The following is a 21,383-nucleotide window of genomic DNA, read 5'->3' as shown; positions in this document are numbered from 1 at the left end:
CTAGTTGTACAACCTTGGATAAGGCACTTTATTTCTTATCATCTTAGTGAGAGAATTGGGCTAGATTGTTTCTAAAGTCTCTCCTAACCCAGATTTAATAAACTGTGACTAAATGATCTTCCCCACCCACTTACTAGCTTTGCCCTGGCAGCAAATCTGGTACCTTTTAACAGCTTTTCTTCCAGACCTACTGGGGTCTGTCCCTTTGTGTGCATGTGTCTGTATCTCAGGTTCTGTAGAAGCTGAGTGTCAGGTGGTTGCCCAGGAGTTGTTCAGAAGCAGTGTAGTGTGTTGCAAAGAGTACTCAGCTTAGAGTTGGGAAACCAGAGGTCAGGTCCTAGTTAGCTTCAAAAACTAATACTGTGTACATGGGAAAGTCACTTTATTTCTCTGGGCCTCAGTTAATTAATATTTCAAATGAGAAAGCTAGACTAAATGACCAGGGTGGGAGTGCAGAGATGGGTGGAGGGGAAGGGCTTCTAACTCCAGATCTGGGATCCTGGGACCACTAATTTCAAATTTCCTTCTATTTGGTTGAATACAACATCCAACCATTGTTTCTAGTCCTATAGCACAGCAGGAATCTGGTTCTATCAGGTCCTTGCCTAAATCTTCCTATTTCCAGATTAAATATTCTCAGTTTTGACTGATTCTCAAGTGTCACTGACTCTTATTTTGTTAGTATCCCTAAAATATGGTGCTTAGTAAAGAAAGGAAAAGAACCTCATCTGGGTGTGTGCTTTTCACATGGGCCAAGTATGTATTGAATTGTGTAATGGTTGTGTATGTGTATTTGCTTTGCCACACTGTCATCTCATGAATTTTCTGAAAAGGTCTTTTTCACATGAACCCTTTTCTTAACCAGTTGAGGGTTGGGTTTTTTTCAGACCTAAGTAGAGAACTTTACATTTGTCCCCTATTAAATTTTATCTTATTGTATTTGGCACCATTGTTCTGGCTAGATTTAAGTTTTTAAAATCCTGACTTCCTTATCTAATGTGCTAAGTATCCCTCCCAGATTTCATCATCTACAAATTTGATTAGTAGCCATGTATCTCATCATTTGGGTAAAAATGTTAAAATAAATTCGAACACTCGAACAATCTGCTAAAGATTTTACAGATTAACAACTGAGTCTGGACTGTCATACAGCCTTTGTCTCTCTAGGTTGTACAGCAGGGTAGCATGAGATTACCTTGTAGACTTTAACTGGACTAGGCTGTCTACCCCAAACATACCTGACTGCAAGCCTTAGCTTAGCACTCACTCTACCTTCCCTCTGCTTACACAGTACTGTGTCTCTGAAGACCCTCCTCAGTTCTCACATGTATCATGTAACCTCACCTGATCCTTCCAGTCCACAGCAATCCATCTTTCTTGGGTCTTGTACTTCCTGCCTGTGCCTCTTATGTTGGCACTTATAGCACAGGCCCAGTGTCTTATCTTTTCATATCATTGAGTCTCAGAATAGAGCTAGAAGGGACTTCAGAAATGGACTATCTAGTTCAGCTTGAGTATTTTATGGAAAAGGAAATTAAGGCCCAGAAAAGTGAGGTTTTTTGCCTGAGGTTGCATAGAACAAAGCTGTTTCTTGTCTAGAGTCTGGTGCTTTTTGCTTCTGTACCATCTTACTTCCTCAATAAAACTAACCTACTGGACAGTTGTTTGTTTTTGCTTTTCATTGACCTTGAGGAAGAAACTTCCACCCCAGATTAGGGGCAACAGATAGGGGAGTTGAGATATAGGCATAAAATGAATGAGCATGCCAGCTGGAGAAGAGAGCAGAAAAGAGAGTTGTGGGGCAGAAGTAAATGATTTAAGACTAGGCTGAATCAATGAATGTGGCAATGAAGAAAGTTAAAACCAGTCAACAGATCCTTTATCCTGTTTTTCCAGAGCACAGAACTGAGAACATTAAGAACAGAATGAAAATTGGATTATTTTTCTTCAGAAAGTCCTTCCAGGCTGACTGAGAGTAGGTTGTAGGAAGGCAGAAAGAAGGATGTGAACCCCACATTACTCTTATTTGAATGCTTATCTGTTTCTGCTGTATTTTATACTGTTAATAATAAATTACATATTATCTGTTTCTACTGTATTTTATACTGTTAATAATAAATTACAGACACTGACAATGATTTTCTCAAAGGCCATAAACTCTTGGTTCAAGATTGAGAGAATCGAAGTTAGCCCACTGAAAAAGATTTTCTGGTTTACTTCTGGATGAGGGCCAAACCAATAAGAGAGTTTTGTCAATTTGAGTATTTTCTGAGAATATCTTGGAGCCTGCCCACTTTTGATATGGAAAAAGAGAATTAGTGAGGGGATGAGGTGGTGGCAGAGGGGCTGTCTCTCAGTGCACCTAAGAGGTATAGCATTACATACCTTCTCCCCACCAAAGGCTACAATAATAAAAATTTTTGAACATGTAAAGAGCCTGTAGTGAGAGGTTTATTTTATTTTTTTATTTTTTATTTTTTGCTATGGGGAGGGTGTGTTCTTGAGCCTGCTGGGAAACTAGAGAGCAAACTTAAGAGTGCATAGCTGTGAAGGTCTGCAGTTCCCTCTCCAGATTCGAGGGCAGTCCAGCATCTATAAGCATCTCCAGATATCCCCACCACTTCTGCCTCCAGCTATTCCAACTTTATACTTCCATCCTCAGAAAAATTTTGAGTTCCTAATAACATATTTTTTGTTGTTTAGGACAGTTATCTTCTGCTTTTGAACCTCCTAAGATGGGTCTTCCACCCCTCACCCCAGATTTCCAGGAAAAAGAAAAATACTTGTTCAAATTGTAGGGTCTTCATAACAGACCTTTTACCTAGTTTCACAGGTGAGGAATTTTTCTGCCTGGAACAAATGGCTCCAAATTCACTCCTAGTTGAAGGAGAGAATTAGATCACTGAGAAAACAGAGAGAATTGAGGGCACCTTTAAAAGTCAGGTGGTTAAGCTTGCCTGGAAAGCAGATGGATAGGTAGAGAACAGTGCAGTGCAGAAAAGGAGCTCACCTGATTACCTCTCAATATTAACTAATTATTCTTACTAACTAGGTGTTATAGGGGACCACATATCATGGTGATTAGAGAACTGATGTAGAGTCATTGCTACTTGGCTTCAAGTCCTACCTTTAACATATTGGCTTTGTGACCCTAGGAAAGTCACAATTTTTCAGTATTCCGGTCCACTTTCTAAAAGGCCGTGGTAGACAATTTCCTTTGTCAGTGCTGATGAAGTGACAAGTTTAGAAACAAACAGAACACAAAAAAACAGCCCCAAACTAGGTGACAAGTTGTTATTTCTAGGCTGCTGAAGCCCTCAATTCAGTCCCCTCATTGTCTTACCCCAAGCTACTCCCACCAACTAAGTCAGGCAGCTATCTCTGCTTCTGAAATTCCTTCCTAGACTGGAGAACTGTGTAGGGACAGGGAAGACAGAAGAGCTTAACTGGGATCCCTAGGCTGAGGAATTTGTTGTCCAAAGACTGGACCCTGAGGTTACTGATATCCACTGTTACCCCTTTATTTCTCCACAAGAGAACAAACTGAGATATACTCACACATACCATCTGTCTCAGTCTTCTTCCTCACTGTAACTAGATGAATTCCCCACACAGGTTGGCCTCATACAGTTATGTCCTGTCTCAGTATTTAGTCTATTAGTATATTACTCTTTTCAATACCAGTCCAACTCAAGAGTTTTTCCTTTGAAACTTTTCTGGACCTTACCAAAGATAAAAAACTGCCCTCTTCTCAAGTATCCAAGCGCCATGTTGATTCCTTCCCTAGGTTTTGTCCACAGAATTTCCTCCACAAGTCACTCCATTTCTGGACCATATCCCATGACCCAACTCTGAGGGAGGCTCCCCTGAGTTTCTGTGACTTTTGGTCTTTCACAGTAGCCTTTTTAAAGACCTTCTTATCTCTTTCTAATCCAATGCTTTTGTATGCTTTCTCAATCTAGTTTCTCTACCCCAAACTTTTTTTTCCAAAATTTTCAGCTATACCCTCATCTCCTGTCATCTTCTCGTTTTACCAGCCAACACAGATACTACAGACTTTGAAACTATTCCCAACTTTTCCTTTTTTTCTTTGTCCCCAGAAAAACCTTAGTGTTTTGGGATTTTGTTTTTTGTTTGGACTTGTGATTTCATTAGAGAACTTTTGATGACTAAATTCTGCTAATGCAGACTAGCATTTTATAGTCTGAAAACAGTTGCCTGGGAAAGCGTCTCAAGGTCACACAGCCAGTAAGTATCAGAGGCAGGATTTAAACCTATGTCTTCTTGACCACCAGGTCAGCCACTATGGCCACCAGATCATGTTTCCTCTCTTAAGGCAAAAGGCCTTACCGTATCTAACAACCAATATGTTTTTGCTCCTCTATATCCTCAGACTGGGATAATTGCCTATTCGTGTATGCTGAAGGTGCAGGGTTCTTTTTTGGTCACATTTTTGCCCTTTATTTCCATGCCCGTAGCAGAGATCCATCCAGTCTATGCCCTGAAGTTTCTGCTGTCTAATTAAAGGGATGACAGAGATGCTAAACTGTCTAGGAACAAAGGGGAAAAGCACCACAAAACAGCATTAAGGAAGGGACCTTCAGAGAAAATAAGACTTGCTATCCCTTCCTGAGATCACAGTTTTTTGTTAGCCCCTTCCAGTAGAGGTGCTGTCCTCTCTTCATGGTCATCTTTGGACAAACCTAGGCTATTGTATGTATGTGTAGCCTCTTAAAGTGTCTCTTGCACACACACCTACAGAGGTGCATTATGCATTGGAAAAGACAGTGGGGGAACAGCCCATTGACCCAGACCAAAGTCTTAATTCTTTTGAGTAACTAGACTTATTCCTCTTCCTGATTCCAGGGCTAGTCTTCAGGATCTCTGGACTCTGGAGTTTCAGATGTGTCAGCTTCTCTTGGCACTCAGAATGGAGTGCCTGTGTCTTCCACCCCACACCTCTATTTTCTGCCACAGAGGTTGTGGAGCCTCATATGATTCTAGTCTTAGGAGCCAGGCCTTATGCTTCTTAGAGAGAAATTCTCATCTTGTTTTCTCCTTTCACTTTTCTCTGTCTCCCCTCCCTCTCTTCTTTGTTCTCTCCTTGTCACACAACACTTCTTTGTATTCTCTCTCTAGTCTCTCTTGCCTTCCTCTTTTCCCTTGTTCTCCCCTAGTCACACAACACTTCTTTGTATTCTCTCTCTAGTCTCTCTTGCCTTCCTCTTTTCTCTTGTTCTCTCCTAATTTTCCTTTCTCTTATACAACATTTGTCCCATAGACCTGGGTGTGCCCTTGTTTAACAGGGATTTTTAGGTGAATCTGGAATGCCCCATCCCACTTCTCTGGTGGATTAGATTTCTACCTTTGTGGACAGTATGATGTTAATGACTGAGACTGGGCAATCTCTCCATTCCCTCTCTCTTCAACAGGGCAATCTGGCTGGAATCATTTCCACCACCTATCAGATATTTGCAGTTAAAGGGTATGATAGTTTTGCTTGGGTTCAGGATAAAAGCTGCATTCCCTAGATAAAGGTTAAGGAGGAGGAGGGAGAGAGCATTTGGGGGTGCAGTAGGGAGAAGGGGAAGAGAATTAGTTCCTCCCAGAACTGGAGGGAAATAGCTTAATCTCTGCTAATTTGGCTTCCTCTATATACCATACACTTATTACACAAATTATAACCACAAAGAACAAGCAAACATTTATCAAAGCAAGCAAGTAAAACAGTAATCGTAGAAGCTACGGATTTGGAATAGAATACACTGGTCTCTGCAACCCAGGAGTAAGATGAAAGCTCGGTTGTGAAGAGAATGATTTCACCCTAGAAATCTGCTCCTAGGAGTCCCTGAGGATTTTAGGCATTGGGAATGAAGGTGCATGTTGATGTGCTGACTTTTTCTCCCATGCCTGTGACTTTAGAGGCCTCCTGTTCTCCATTCATAGTCCCAACCTCTCCTTTTCCAGAAGTCTCTCCACCAATCAGGAGTAACAACTTCCTATATGTATGCAGTGTCACAGGCCTATCCTTCAGGAGATCAACCCACCTAGGTGCAGTAGGGCTACACTTTTTTTTTCATTTTTTATTTTCGACTTTTAATAAGCTAGAAAGGATGACTGTAGGTCTATGAAAGTTTGCAGACTCGTTGGAAAATTGCTGTGCAATAACAATCATTAACATTGGATTTGTATTGAGTTTTACATTGACAAAGCACTTTTGATACTTTTTCTTCTTTGAGTTTAATAATCACCCTGGGCAGTAGGTAGTGAAAATATAATCATTTCTGCAGTGAAAAAAATTGAGTTTCAATCCAATATGCCACCAGATTGTGAACAAATCCTATGGAGTTCTCTCATTTTGTAGTATAGATTTTTTTTTCTGAAAAGAGTCCTTTGCTAAATCAGTATTGGCTTTGAATAATGGATATCTGATCTCCTACCAATAACCCAGTCAAAATGTTTTGACATGAAGTATACAGTACCAGATCAGAATCTATTCCTTAGGGAAGATGTGGAATAGTTCCTAGAAAAACTTTTTCAGGCATAAATACTTCATGACATGAAGGTCATTGGAATTCCATTATCCTTACCCTCTATTACAGAATAAGGAATAAAAGTGAGTCTAAGCAAATCAGAAAAGGGAAAGCTGGGAAACATACATAAAGTGTTTCTGCAAGGCATCGTAAAATGAAACAGCCCCTTCATCACAGTCTAGCAAAATCCCTACATAGGGAAATGTATTTGTTGTTTTAGGTAGGCAGGAGTGGTCACAACAGTGTACATATTTCTATTCCATGAAAAAAGGAATACATCCTCAGGAGAGAGAAAACTTATTTCTACTCAGTGACTTTTTGCATACACCAGCTGGCCAAAGACTACCTTCTCTAATATGTTCTTCCCAGTAGTGAATGCCAGATGTGAAACCCCAGATGACACAATTTTCAAATCTATAATTCCACTGGTAGAGTCCATGTGTAACAGTTTTCAGATCATCAGACACATTAAGATGGGGACAACCACTTTTTGGATCCAAGGTGATATCCACTTTGAAGTGTTTTAGCATTTCCCACATTAGTGTGCTTTGAAAAATGGTTGATAGAGCTATAACAGCCTCCGGAATATGATACAATAGTGACTCACCTGGTCAAAGTAGCTCCTACTACCTGCAGAAGCTGAAAATCAGGCTTCTGGCATTTTTGCTCTAGATCTGTCATCTCCTCCCTTAGTCTTTGATGATGCTGGGAGAGTTTGGCCTCAGTTTCTCCTATACTCTTGAGCTTTTCAGTTTGTGAATCTGAGAAGGCACAGCTCCTCTTCTTCCTCCAGCAATTCAGGAAATCTCCCCCTCTCTCCCTCTAAGCTTGTCCCTCTTTCCTTCCACATCTTCTCTTTCTCCCTCTCTTCATTCAGCACATTCTGAACTATCTCCATTTCTTTACAGCAAAGATCCAAAGTCTCTTGGATTTTGTTTCTAGAATTCTTTGCAAGCCTTTTTTATTGCATACACTGCGTGCCTGCTGTGCTCTGAGAATAAGAAACAAGATACACAGATGAGGGACTGTTCATCCTCACAGAACAAAGATTTGCTTGTTTTGGTGTCTCTCATATATGACACTTTCCTTCCTCAGCTTCAATAACTAGGGTCTGAAGTTTTTGGCTGTTCTGGTCAGCTTCCCTAGGAAATAGTTGTGCTCCATGTCTCTCATGTCAAAGGTTCTTCTGCACTCAGGACAAGGGCAGGGTTGGTCAGCTTCTCCCCAGTTCCTGAGGAGGCATGGGCAGCAAAAGCTGTGGCCACAACCTAAGGTCACCAGGTGACTAAAATGTTCCCCATATGTAGGGCAGCTCAGCTGTTCCTTGAGGTTTTCAGTTAAATGAGCACATCCTGAGCAGAAACAAAGTCTAATTTAGTCTCCTGAAGAGAGAGAGAATAGGTCCCCAGCAGTTTTCCACTTGTTCTTATCTCCCAGGGTCCTCTGGCCACTTCCAGTCTCTCACCTGTTCTTTATGGAGTAAGGAGGAAGTTTCCCTTCAACATCTTCAAATCCAGGACTAAGCTTCCAAGAATGAGCTGTCACGCCTACACTCTTAAAGCATGCATACATAGACTTCCTCAACTGACTGGGAAGCCAGCCAAGGTACTTTGAGTCAGTATCCAGAGAACCATTGCTCATTCTTCCATTTGCATGTTTTTCTACTTTGCCAGGGTACACAATTAGTTCAAAAGAAAGTATTGAATAGGTAGTAAGAAGAGTTGTCAGAAAGTATTTCCCACATAAAGCCAGGGCACATTCTCTGACAAATACATAGACCTTCAGAAGGAAGAGTGGACATTTGTAGTCCATATGTTCAAGGCCCAGGTGTAGAGGGAGGCCATAGCTATGAAAGATCCTCTAATATCAGCAGATCACAATCCATCCCTGTCTATCTTGTGCTCCTTTTGTCTGCCACCTACCAGAGATTGGCCAAAGTGATCTACCTAACATATGATGGGACCCGTACTTGCATTTCCCTGACATGATGGAGCACTCTGGCTGTCTACCATCTGCCAGATCCCATCTTCTTTTCCTATCATACAAGTCCTTGATTACATCTTTTATACCTGCTCTTTTTAGTCCTATGTATATGTTGCCATCCACTCACATCCACTCTGCTCCTCTCCCATCATGTGATATTTTTATTTCTTCAAACACTTTTATATTCTGTACTTTGCTATCATATCAACAACACTAGTGGAAAGTTATTTTTTTTTTTTAAGGATGGACTTTTATGAGAAGCTTAAGGCCATTAAGAGAGCTTTGCAATTTCTCAAAGCAATCCATTATTTAGTCTATATCTTCCACTTATTCAACCCTGGGCCCAATTTATCATCTCTCTATATTGTCTGTCTCAGTTATACGTACTGAAGGACAGGCTCTATGGGTTGTCCATTCCAAATGCATGTTGTAATATGGGCAACAGACATTCCTCATCCACTTTTTTTTCTCTGTGTGGATTGTCAGGCAAATGCCTTTGAAGGATATCTTTTAGGAGTCTTTGCAATATTCTTCAGCTACATACATACATCTGAAAGAGCTCACCAAGCCCAGGGAAACATACCTCATTGTGTCCTTCCACTGTAGTGCCAAACCCCTTTGGTAAGCGTACATCTCCCTCTTTTATGCCTCACCTGATATTAACAATTTGAGGGTTGATAAAATAACAGGGTTGTTATCGTGGTTACCTGGTCCAATGAATTCTGAATAATTTTGATGCATGGATGGAGAGATACCTTGTAAAAGAGCATGTCAAGAACATGTTTTGTTCTAACCAGTCAAATGCTTTTTCATAACCAACAAATAATAAAAAAAAAGGAGGCTCTTCTAGTCTACATCTTTTGGTTAATTGTGAAATGGTAAGGAGGTAAAAATTTTTGTTTCCTTGTTGAAGATGCCCTTTATTGTGTATAGATGGTGAGTCAACATGTAGGTCTATAGAGAATGATGCTTTTGACCACATATTTTTAGTATTAACAAGGCCTGAGACTTTTTCTGTACCTTTGGTATCTTCCCCCCAGTTAGCTACCTTGTATATCAGTCCCAGAACATTTGGTCCAGTACAACTGTTTTTCCTTCTTTGTCCATATCTGGCACTATGATGTTGGGGAAGAGGGAGGTGGGGAAAGGAACAAGCATTTATGAAACACACACTGTGTACCAGGCACTGCACTAAGTGCTTTACATCTCATTTATCCCATTTGATCCTCACAACAACTCTTGGAAGAAGGTGCTATTATTAGTAGTAGTATTTTATAACTGAGGAAACAGATTTGCCCAGGGTCACCCAGCTAATAAGTGTCTGAACTCAGGTCTTCCTGACTATTCTATCCAGTTAAACACTTAGCTACCTCTCGGGATCCAATAGGGAATGGAGCCATTAGCCTTGATGGAGAAAATAGTATAATGAGTTTTGCAAATATTTCCCATTTTCTTCTGCTTGTTGTCCTTTGGTTTTCTTTTCATTTTTTTAACAAAAATTTTTCCTTGTGAATTAGAAAACTATCAACAAACATGAACATTTTCCTATAAGAGAAGGCCAGAAAAAGATTATATTAAATGGTTACTCCATTATGTGTGCTTATTTTTAAAAAATACTTATTAATATTCACAGAGTGATACCAACTTTGCCTTCCTTATTTTTGTTACTTTCTGAACTTCTTTCTTTTGTGTATTTTAAAAGTTTGCTGATGCTTTTTGCTTTGTTTTTAGTCCCTATCAGTATATCCTGCTACTCCACCTTCCAACTGTCCCACAGCAAATGAAAGCCCTCCCTTATACATAAATATAATCAAGGAAAACAAATTTGTACTTTGTTGGTTGACTTCCCCCTCATCACCTCTACACCAAGAGGAGAGGAGGCATGCTTCATCATCAGCCTTGTGAAGTCCTGAATAATTGTTGCATTGTTCAGAAGTTTTATTTATACACACATTGTGTACATATATGATACACATACACATATGTAATATATACATATGTACACATGTGTGTACACATATACATATATTTTTTACTTTTCTCCCCAATTATATATTAAAAACAATTTTTTAACATTTGGGGTTTTTTTAAGTTTTGAGTTCCAAATTCTATCCTTCCTTACCCTCCCTGAGATGTAAGCAATCAGATATATGTTATACATGTTCAATCATGTAAAATATTTCCAGACTGGTCACTCTGTACAAGAATATTTGAATGAAAGAAAGTGGAAAATTGCATACTTCAGTCTGTATTCAAACAACATCAGTTTTTTCTGAGAAGGTAGATAGTATACTTCAGCATTAGTCTTTTGGGATTGTCTTGAGTAACTAATTGCATTGCTGAGAATAGTTACGTCATTCACAGTTCTTCATCATATAATATTGCTGTTACTGTATAACATTCTCCTGTTTCTGTTCATGTCATTTTGCATGAGTTCATGTAATTCTTTTCAGGTTTTTCTGAAATCATCCTCTTTGTCATTTTTTGGGTGCTTATTGTAGCAAATGGTTTAGATGTCGATTTATACCTAGTTTCCCTGCTTTGCAGATTTTTCCAGCAGTTTTTGTAGAATGATATGAATCCTTAACACAACAGTTTGTGTCCTTGGGTTTATTGAATACCATGCTACTGTCTTCTTCTCAGTTTTGTGTTCTTGACCTGTTCCGCTGATCAACTATTTAAATTTTTAACCAGTACCAAATCGTTCTGATGATTTCTACCATGCAGTATATCTTCTTTTCTTGATCTTTACACATATTTTCTTATAATTTTGTTTAGTTCTGTAAAGTCATCCTTTGGCAGTTTGATCTGAATCTGTAAGTTAATTTAGGCGGTATTGTATTTTTTTGTTCTAGTGGCAAAGCCCAATTACAATCATTCATTCTTCTCCAATTACTTTAGTTGTCCTTTGTTTCTGCAAAGAATGTTTTGTAGTTTTATTTATATAATTCCCATGTGTGTATTTATAGGTAGATTCCCAGTTTTAAAACTTTTAAAATGATTTTGAATGGAATTTCTTTTTCTCTGTGTTGAATTTTCTTGGTAATGAACAAAAAGACTGATGATTGGGGGAGTATTTTATATCCTGTTACTTTACTAAGGTTATTGTGTCTTTTAATTTTTAGTTGAGTTTCTAGGATTAGAGAGGAGAGATATATTGCTTGGCTGAAAATATTGCTTTTTGTTTTTATTATTGCCATGATTCTGGTCTTGAAAGTGTCAAAAAGTTACCTGAAGTAATTGGTTCTTTCAGGAAAATGTCTGTGAATGTTAGAGTTTGATTAAAAGCCAGATGATTATCATGGGCTTCTATCTCCAGTATAATTAAGAAGTGTAAACCTCCTTTCCCAAAGAAGAGCCAGAGAGGCGAATGCTAAGGAGGGAACACTAGAGTGATTTTGCACAAGTTATTAGGAGCATCACTGCTCAACTACACTTCCTTAGGCCACAGAGCGAGGTAAAAATGGGTTTTGTGGGTGTGTGGGTGTGTGTGTATCCATATATGTCCAAGGAGTTTGAGTTCTGGCAGTTGAGAAGAGAGCCAGCTATCGAAGAAGAACTTCGTTTTTGAAAGGGAATCACTCATTGACCCTTGGGAGGAAGGGAGAAGAGATTTCTCTCTTCTCTTCCTCCTTCCTATACCATTGACCACAGCGTTTTCAAGCAGAGATACTTGTCCAGTCGAAGAGAGTGCTCCCAAGGGAGCAGGCCCAAGGAACCTAGCAGAATGGCATGTCTGGCGTAGTTTCTCTGCCTAGAGGGAACAATATGAAGACACCATGAAAAGTGGAAGGACACTAGGGTGCTGAAGCATGAATGGTCACAGCCAGATATGTTCCCTAAGTATGTACTTCTCTGTGTGTGCCCTCTTTTTCCACAGACACTATGTATTTTGTGGGAGAGTACACCCTATTTTTATATTTTATAGCTACTGTTCTTAACAAGGCCACTTTAGTAAATGCTTTTACTTTAAGCTAACTGTGTCCTCTGACTGACTATTCATGGTGACAACACTGCTAGGGGATCATACACTATAGTTTTCAGAGTGTGAAATCACAGAGTACCTTGAACCTGGGGACCCAACCTCCTAGTGAACCCCTTGTGGACCCATCTTTCAGGTGTGAATTGGGGAGAAGGGAAGAGCTTAAATTCTACACTTGGAATTCTCTTGTCCTTGGCATAGGGGAAATAGTTTTAATGATTGAGTAATATGGCAGTTTGTGTTATGATAATCAATTTTTTAACTCTTCATTTAGGATACAACAATCCTAGGACTTATATTACTGAAACAGAGTGGGGTGTGTGTGTGTGTGTGTGTGTGTGTGTGTGTGTGTGTGTGTGTGTATGTGCGCGCGCGTGTGTGTGCTTGGGGGAGGAGAAGACTGGGAAACAAGGGTACCATGAATTATAAAGAGACTTTAAAACTAAAGAATAGTTTCCATCTGATAAACAAAAAATGATATTTTAAAAAGACTGCTGTCCTAGAAATTGGAAAAGAGGAAGGAAGACTGGAAGGCAGACAGCTAATTATTTCAGCAAACTTGTCGTGAGTATAGAAGAGGATGTGGACTCAAGAACTAACTGTGGGCAGTAGAAAGGAACAAATGTGAATGATATCGTGAAAGAATACCAAGATTTGATGAAGAACTGGATAAAAATGATGACCATGTGTCCCCAAAGAGATCATTTTTAAAATTTTATTTATTTTTGGTTTTAAGCATTCACTTCCATAAGTTTTAAATTTTCTCTCCCTTCCTTCCCTCCCCCTTCCCCAAGACAGCATACAATCTGATATAGGCTCCACACATACATTCCTATTAAACATTTTCACATTAGTCATGTTGTAAAGAAGAATTAGAACAAATGAGAGGAACCATGAGAAAGAAAAACAAAACAAAAGAAAAAAAGGAAAATAGTCTGCTTCACCTCATTCAGACTCTGTAGTTCTTTGGATTTGGATAGCATTTTCCATCATGAGTCCTTTGGAATTGTTTTAGGTCCTTGCATTGCTGAGAAGGTCTAGGTCTATGAAAGTCAGTTTTTGCATAATGTGGCTGTTACTGTGTACAATGTTCTAATTCTGCTCACTTCACTGAGCATCAGTTCATATAAGTCCAGCTTTTTCTGAAGTCTGCCTCTTCATCATTTCTTATAGCACAATAGTACTCCATTACATTCATATATCACAGCTTCTTCAGCCATTTCCCAATTGATGGACAACCCATCAATTTCCAGTTCTTGGACGCCGCAAAGAGAGCTGCTATAAATATTTTTGATCATGTGGGTCCTTTTCCCATTTTTATGATCCCTTTGGAATATAGCCTTAGAAGTGATATTGCTGGGTCAAAGGGCATGCACATTTTTATAGTTTTTTGGGCATAATTCCAAATTACTCTCCAGAATGGCTGGATCAGCTCACAACTCCACTAGCAATGAATTAGTGTTCCAACTTTCCCACATCTTCTCCAGCATTTATCATTTTCCTGTTTTGTCATGTTAGCCAATCTGATAGGTGTGATGTGGTATCTCAGAATTGTTTTGATTTGCATCTCTAATTAATAGTGATTTAGAGTGTTTTTTCATGACTATAGATAGCTTTAATTTCTTCCTCTGAAAACTGCCTGTTCATATCCTTTCACCATTTGTCAATTGGGGAATGACTTGTATTCTTGTACATTTGACTCTTTATATTTTAGAAATGAAGCCTTTATCAGAGACACTAGCTGTAAAAATTCCCAGCCAAACAGATCACTTTCGAAAAATAAATTGCACTTTTAACAAGACTTGAAAAAGGAATGTTCTTGTCAAATCACGTAGACTGATTTTTGATTGATATAACAATAGATATGCAACTTTCCCCCTGTCTTTACCCAACTTCTCTCCCCTTCCCGAAGACTCTTCTCGATCCCCTCATTGTTTCTTTTTGTATCCCTAGTTCTGGGCTCAAACGTTTATTCATTGATTGATCTTCCTTTCTTTAACGTCCCTGGGCCTGGGGACTTTAGTAATGAGCTAGATGACCTCTCAGGTCTCTCCTCGCTCCAGATCTATGATCCTATAGAATCCTTTCTCTCTCTCCTCTGTTCCCCTTCACTCACTTCTTCATTTCCCTCTCTCCTTTTGTCTCCCTTTATCTTTCCCTATTTCTCTGCTCATCTCTCCTTTTCCTCATGTCTCTCCTTTGCTTCTCTTGCCCTTGCTTTTTCCTTCTCCTCTTCATCTCTTTCTAGTCCCACATCTCTTCCCCTGTCCATCTCTCCCCCATTTTCTTTCCCTTCCTCGTTATTCTTCCCCTTCTCCCTTTTTTCTTCTTTTCCTCTCGAGAATCTTTCAACCTCTCCTTTCTTCACTTCACTTTGTTTTCCTATTCACTTTCTGCCCGCGGTGGTGAAGGATTGAAGGGTTAAAGATTGTAATTGAGGGAGCCGAGGGAACAGGACCCAGGTTGGAACAATGTAGGTGGAGACGAGGCACTGGGTGCTTGACTCTGAGCCGCGCGCTCTAAGGTTTAGCTGCCAACACTTTTTTGGTCAGAGAACTTTGGGGTTGAGGTCCCTCATTTGTCCAGCAGGGTCTTCCGGGCTCCGCCCAACAGGGTCTCCACCTATTAAATAGCCGCCTCTCTCCCTCCTTCACCACAGTGACTCGTCTCTTTGAACGCTATGGGCCGCTATCTTGTCGGTGTGGAAACCGGGAGTTCTGTCTTCGCGGGGTCCAACAACCAGGTTAAGCTATGGCTAGTCGGAGAGCTCGGGGAGGAGGCACTGGACCTGCGGCTGCGACCCTGTCGGGGAAAGGTTAATGAGATCTGGGGAGCCCCCGGCACTGGCGATCCAAAGACCCTTCGGGGGGTAGCCAGGGTCTGGGTGGGTGGGGGAGGTGGTTTCCAAATGGGATTCCAAGAACCAGGAATGCCCGGATCCCAGAGGGACAAGAATTTGGAGCCCAGACTCTCTGGGGTCGTGTGTCTTGGGTTTAGGAGTCTAGGTGCCCTTAGTTCGTCCTGTTTTCTGCTTTTCAAATATTACCCTTTTAGAAACAGTTCCTTTTCCTCTCTCAACCAAAATATCTACAGAGCGTTGAAACACCAGATCACTCCTTCGTTCCTTTCTCCAGTCAAGGTCTTTCCTTGACAGTAGAGGGGCAGCCGATTCCTCCCGCACACGGGTGTCCAAGAATCCCGCATCCCCTGTTCATCGCTCCCATTGCTACATGACTTTCTGATTCTCTCATCCCTGTCTCCGTCCCCCGGTCTTCATCTCTACTCATATCATTTCTATCTTGGCTTTCCCATATCCCATATCTATCTACAACTTTCTACCTTTTCATCTTTCTCTCCATCTTAACCTTCCCTTCCTTTTTTCATCCCTACCTACCTCTCTTCCCCATCTGAGGCTTAACTGGGGTAAATCCTCCTTCCTGGGTCGGGGGACTGCTGGATGTTAAGTTTGGATGCTGCCCTCTGCCAGCCTTCCCATCTTCCAGGGCTTTCACTAGTTTAGTTGGATCAGGCAGCACCTTGGATGAACCCAGACTTGTGGTATGAAGGCATTTGAAATTAGAAGCAAGGTGGTGTGGAGAGGGGAAGCCTGAGAGGGAAGAGAGAACTAGTAGTATCTTCTTCCCTATACTGCCCTTATTCAGAGACTAGGGAAGAAGGGAGCGAGGAGAGCTGTTAGGTTTTCAACCTATCCCTGGAACCTCCTGGGACCCAAGCTTCCTCCTTTTGAGTCACCTACACATATAAACACGCCCGCCCTGCGTTGACCTTTAGATTTGGGATACCCCTCTTCCCGGGGGAATAGAGTTCCATTTTGTTTTATATTAAAGTTTATAATTATATTAGTTTATTATTACTATATTAGTTTATAATTAAAGTTTTTTAATTGACCCTCGAAGATCCCATCGGAGTCCTTGGCGTCCCAGCAACTCTTTGGAGAAAACCGAGAGACCAGCTCCCTCCCTTTCTTTTTGATCTCTATATCCCCAGAGCCTACCACAGTTAACTACCTGCTTCCTGAATTAAACTGAATTTTCCCCCTTCCCTCTCAAATTTCCCCAGCCGCACCCACCCAATCCCCTCTTTACTTCGCTAGAAAGACCAGAGTAGCGGGTGAGGGTGACAGAGACTACTTCCCTGGGACTCAATAGCTCTTTCCCTGCCTTTCCCACCTCAGGTAGAGGAATTCAATGTAGAAGTTTCGAAGATCCTGGGTCCCCTCCTGTTCGTGAAGGTGTGCAAACGTCGCCTCCTCACTGAAGACAATTGGTTTTGCAACCGAATCACTGTGCAAGGTCCCGGGGACGAGGGAGAGGAAGCGACGTTTCCGTGCTACCGCTGGGTGCTGAGTGAAGGCACAGTCTGCTTCCCCGAAGGCACTGGTGAGGGAGCAGCGACCTCTCCAGCCTAGTTTTGCATATCCACTTTCCTCCCTTTCTTGTACACGTTAAAATTCCCCAAACTAGACCTGCCTTTCCTGCTCTCAGGCTTTTGTGCGAAGCTGTCCCCAACACCTTCTCTTATCTTTTGCCTGTGGAAATTCTTTTCCAAGACGCGGCTCAGACCCTTCTCTACAGATTAATGCCAGTTGCGATAAGAAGAAAGATAGATATTCTGCCACCTTGGCCTCCTACGGAGCTTTCTCTGCGTCTTGTCTTTGCTTCTGTCACATTCTATATTCTAAAATGTCCCCAGAACTTCTCGAAGGCGAGGTCTGAGTCTCTTAATGCTCTTTGTGTCCTGGGTGCCAAGCACAGTGTCTCCGCTTCCTAGTAGGTCTTTATGGAACCGAATTGGATTGGGGAGAGATGAAGATGCTGTTGAGGGCGGTAAGGGAGATGATGTCAGGAGCCGTATGTGGGCAGGCAGATGGAGACGGGAAAGAGGGACCAGGAAAAGGCTGGGGAGGTTAAGTGACGACTTTGCTTTGTCCCCCAAGCCCGGACAGTCAGGGATGACCCCCGGGGCTTCTTCAAGACGTACAGAGAGGAAGAGCTGAAGGAGAGAAAGAAGCAGTACAGGTGAGAAAAGGCAGCCTCTTCAGCTGTGGTCCTTGAAACCACCCTCCCATCAAAGCCCTTTTCCCTCCTCCTTTCAATCCTCAGCTGCCTTCTTCAGTTCCCCCCTCCCAATTCTTTTAGACTTGATATCACCAGATCCTGTCCACTTAGACAATGAGCTCAGATTCTTCCCTACCCTGATCTCTCCTGACTAATCACCACTATTCCTAAACAAACCTCAATGCTAACTCACTAGATCCTAACCACCCAATTAACTCCCTTCCAAACCTTAACCCTTAAATCCATATCCCCACCTCAACCACCACAGTTGGCAATCCTGGAAGGATAATGTAGTGCGAACAGTCTCCGGGGCTACTCTGAGTGATCTTCCTTTGGATGAAAGATTTCATGAGGACAAGAGAATTGACTTTGAGTTCTCCCTGGCCAAGGGGTGAGTGAGATTGAAGCCATGAGTGTCCGGATTGGTGCTATAAGCCTGGTTGGAGAAAGCTGGGTTCTGGATACCCTCATTCTCAAGAAGAGGAGGTGCTATCTTACCTTGACCCCTTCTCTCATCCTCTTCTCCCCCTCCTCCCCCCGTCCCATCCCAGGCTTAAAGACCTTGCCATCAAGGATACTTTAAACATCCTGACTTCCTGGAAGAGCCTGGAAGATTTCGATCGAATTTTTTGGCCTGGTCAGAGTAAGCTGGCAGGTCAGTAACACTTACCACTTCCTCCTTATGAATTGCACATCATCATCATCATCATCTTAATTTACCAAGCATTTTTACATGAATTATTTCAATTGATCCTTAAAACAACTTTGTGAAGTGGGCAGGACAGGGCAGGCTTTATTATTCCTATTTTACGGCTGATTACTTATCATCTGTAAGTGACGGCCCAGAGATGTGATCTGACTTACAGTCCCAAAGTGATGGTGACAGTCAGGACTCAATTCAAAACCTCCAGACTCCAAATACAGTGTTCTTTTTATTATGCCATATTGAGTGAAAACACTCTTACCCAAAGAACTGACATCATTTATATTTAATTTCCAAGGGCTCTGATTTAAACATTCATCTGACACAAAACCCAGTGCTTATTCTAGCTATCTTGCATTGACTCTTACACAGAGCTTCACACATCATATAGGACTCTAAAGCTGAAGGGGACCTTAGAACTAATTTAGTACAACCACCTCTTTTTATAGAGAAGGAAAGAGGGGCCAAAAGAGGTCACAACACCAGTAAGTGGCATAGCTAGGCTCTTTTGCTTACATATCCATGCCCTCCACACCCCACAAAAGGAAGACTAGGGACTGGGGTGAAGAGGGGGCTGTGAGGGGCTCCAAGTCATCTCTCCAACTTAACTCCACAGAGAAGGTTCGAGAATCCTGGAAGGATGATGCATTCTTTGGGTACCAGTTCCTGAATGGTGCTAATCCCATGATCCTGAGACGATCCACCAAAATCCCATCCCGACTAAAGTTGCCTCTCGGTTCAGAAGAGCTTCAGGTGGAGCTGGAAAAACATCTCCAAGTACTTACCTTCTTTTATCATACTTTTATTATAGATGGTCTATAATATTCACTTTCTCTTCTACTGCTATGAAATAAAAAGGAAAAGCCTGGGCTTCTGAGATCCTGGTTAGTAAAACCTTTGAACTAAGTGAAGCAGATGAGTTGAAGGTGGCAGTGGATAGAGTCTTTCATGTTACCCTCATAGAAAAGATAAAAAGAGAGGAGTCTAGAAAATAGTACAGGTAAGGTAGGTGGGCTTGGAAATGCTAGAATAACTTCACCCAAAGAACAGTTATTAATTGGGTCAGTGTTAACTCTTAATGAAATCTTTAGTGGAATGTGTCCCTGAGGATCAGTCTTTGACCCTGTGCTATTCAACAGTTTCACCAGTGACTTAGTTGGAGGTACTGACAACATGCTTCTGTAATCTGCATGGGACACTCTATTTCCTGCCTTCATGATTTTGCAGAAGTATCCATCTCTCATGCCTTACCTCTGCCTCTTAGAATCCCCACTTTCCTTCAAGGCTTCAAAGCTCAAACATGAGCCTTACCTGATCCCTGCAAATGTTAGTGCTACCCTGCCCCAAATATCTTCGTGTGTGTGTGCACGTGCGTGTGTGGGTGAGAGACATATATAAAAAAATGTACCTTTAAATTTTATATATTGTTTCAGTAGAATATAAGTTCCTTGAAGACAGGAATTATTTCAGTATTTTTTGGTATCCCTAGGGCCTAGCAAAGTGCCTGTAGGTATGCAATGCATGCTCCATGATTGGTGACCAAAGCTAAGAGGAATAAACTAACATGATCTTGTCAAGATAGCTACCAAAAAAAAAGCTATTTCATTCTTAGGCTCTATTAAGTGAGTGTCTTGGGATTTGTTCTGTAAAACTTGGACTTAGTCAAAAGGCTAAACCCAAGGACCTAGAAGACTACATGTGGCCTTGAGGCCAAAGGTTCCCTACTCCTATAAACATATAAGACAAGGGTTCCCTGTAGTCAGGGAATCTGTAGTCCCTTCTGGTCAGGCTATCCATCTGAACTATTCTGTTGAGTTCTGAGTGCCATGTTTTAGGGAAGAATTTGTTAAACTGCAAAGGATACAGTTAGGAAACCAGTTTGATGAAAGGTCTGAAGATCATGTCATTTAAGGATTGGAACCCAAACTAGGGATGTTTGACCCGGGGAGGAGGGTGAGGAGGGAGAAGAGACATGTTTGGTGCCTTCAGATATTTGAATATGGAAGTTTGGAAGAGGTGTTAGATTTGTTCTGTTTGTCACCAAAGGGCAAAGCGATGAGTAGTGGATGAAGTGGCAGAGTCAGATTTAAGCCCAATGTAAGAGAGAAAAAATCTTAACAGAGACAACCCAATGTGGAATGGGCTACCATGGAAAGATGGTGGTTTTGAAATGAAGGCTATAAAAGACCACTTTTGGGGAGATTGTAAAGAGTCAGGCATAAGTTGCCAACAGCCTTTTGGGTCCCTTCTGATGCTGAGATCGTTTAATTCTGAAGAGGAACCAGAAAATGGAGACATATCAAGAGTCCCTGGAAAATGAGGGCAGGAGGAAATATGGATCCAGTCAGTCTGTGAAAATCTGCATTTAGTGGCCATAGGGGCCATAAAGTCCTTGTGAGTGGCCCTGAGGAAACCCAGAGGAAGAAGATAAATCCACTATTTGATGGGGTAGACATGGTCCCTACTCAGGGTATAAAGAAAAGAGACCAAATGCAGAGAGCAAAATAGGGCTTGGTAATTGGAGGTGGAAATGAGCTTATGTTTGAAATGAGAGGCTGGGTTTTGAGGAGGGAGAGCTGATCAGAGAGGGCTTCTGTGAAGAAGAACTGGAAGATTCCTGTGCTCACTCCACCTTGCCCTCTTCCTTTCTGTCCCACCAACAGGCAGGCTCACTGTTTGAAGCTGACTTTTCTCTCCTGGAAGGAGTTCAGGGCAATGTAGTCCTCTGCTGCCAGCAGTACCTGGCCGCTCCCCTGGTCATGCTGAAGTTGGAGCCAGATGGGAATCTGCTGCCCATAGCCATCCAAGTAAGAAGGCCCAGACATCCCTTCACTGAGACAGCAAGCAACTCTTCCATCCTACCCTTTTGTACCATTTCCAATAAATCTTTACTTACATAGATCAGTAGAGTGTAGGAAAGGTCTTTTCAACCTCAGGTTCATTCAACCAAAGATTCAGAGCTGGAAATGTCCTTTTAGATCATCTAGTCCAGCCCCTTCATTTGGCAGGTAAGGAAATTGAGTGGCAGAGGCTGGATTCGAACTCAGGTCCTCTGATATCAGAACCATCTCTCTTTTCCATTTCCACTGTATCCCATTTGCTTA

At 41.5% G+C, this 21,383-nt stretch overlaps 1 protein-coding gene across 1 annotated transcript in view; it reads left to right on the top strand.

Annotated features, from left to right (window-relative positions):
- Window positions 1–21,383, top strand: part of LOC140525687 (polyunsaturated fatty acid lipoxygenase ALOX15-like) — a 56,022-nt gene that overhangs the window by 27,765 nt on the left and 6,874 nt on the right. The window contains exons 2-8 of the mRNA XM_072641287.1: window positions 15,158–15,313; window positions 16,694–16,898; window positions 17,456–17,537; window positions 17,845–17,967; window positions 18,128–18,231; window positions 18,896–19,056; window positions 20,943–21,086. Coding sequence (XP_072497388.1) covers window positions 15,179–15,313; window positions 16,694–16,898; window positions 17,456–17,537; window positions 17,845–17,967; window positions 18,128–18,231; window positions 18,896–19,056; window positions 20,943–21,086 — 954 coding nt within the window. The 5' untranslated portion in view covers window positions 15,158–15,178. The remainder of the gene's footprint in view (window positions 1–15,157; window positions 15,314–16,693; window positions 16,899–17,455; window positions 17,538–17,844; window positions 17,968–18,127; window positions 18,232–18,895; window positions 19,057–20,942; window positions 21,087–21,383) is intronic.

The sequence above is a fragment of the Notamacropus eugenii genome, chromosome 2 (assembly GCF_028372415.1).
Source record: "Notamacropus eugenii isolate mMacEug1 chromosome 2, mMacEug1.pri_v2, whole genome shotgun sequence".
NCBI classification, from domain to species: Eukaryota; Metazoa; Chordata; class Mammalia; order Diprotodontia; family Macropodidae; genus Notamacropus; species Notamacropus eugenii.
Note: the sequence above shows the minus strand (reverse complement) of the source record. Positions and strands in the feature narration are given on the sequence as shown.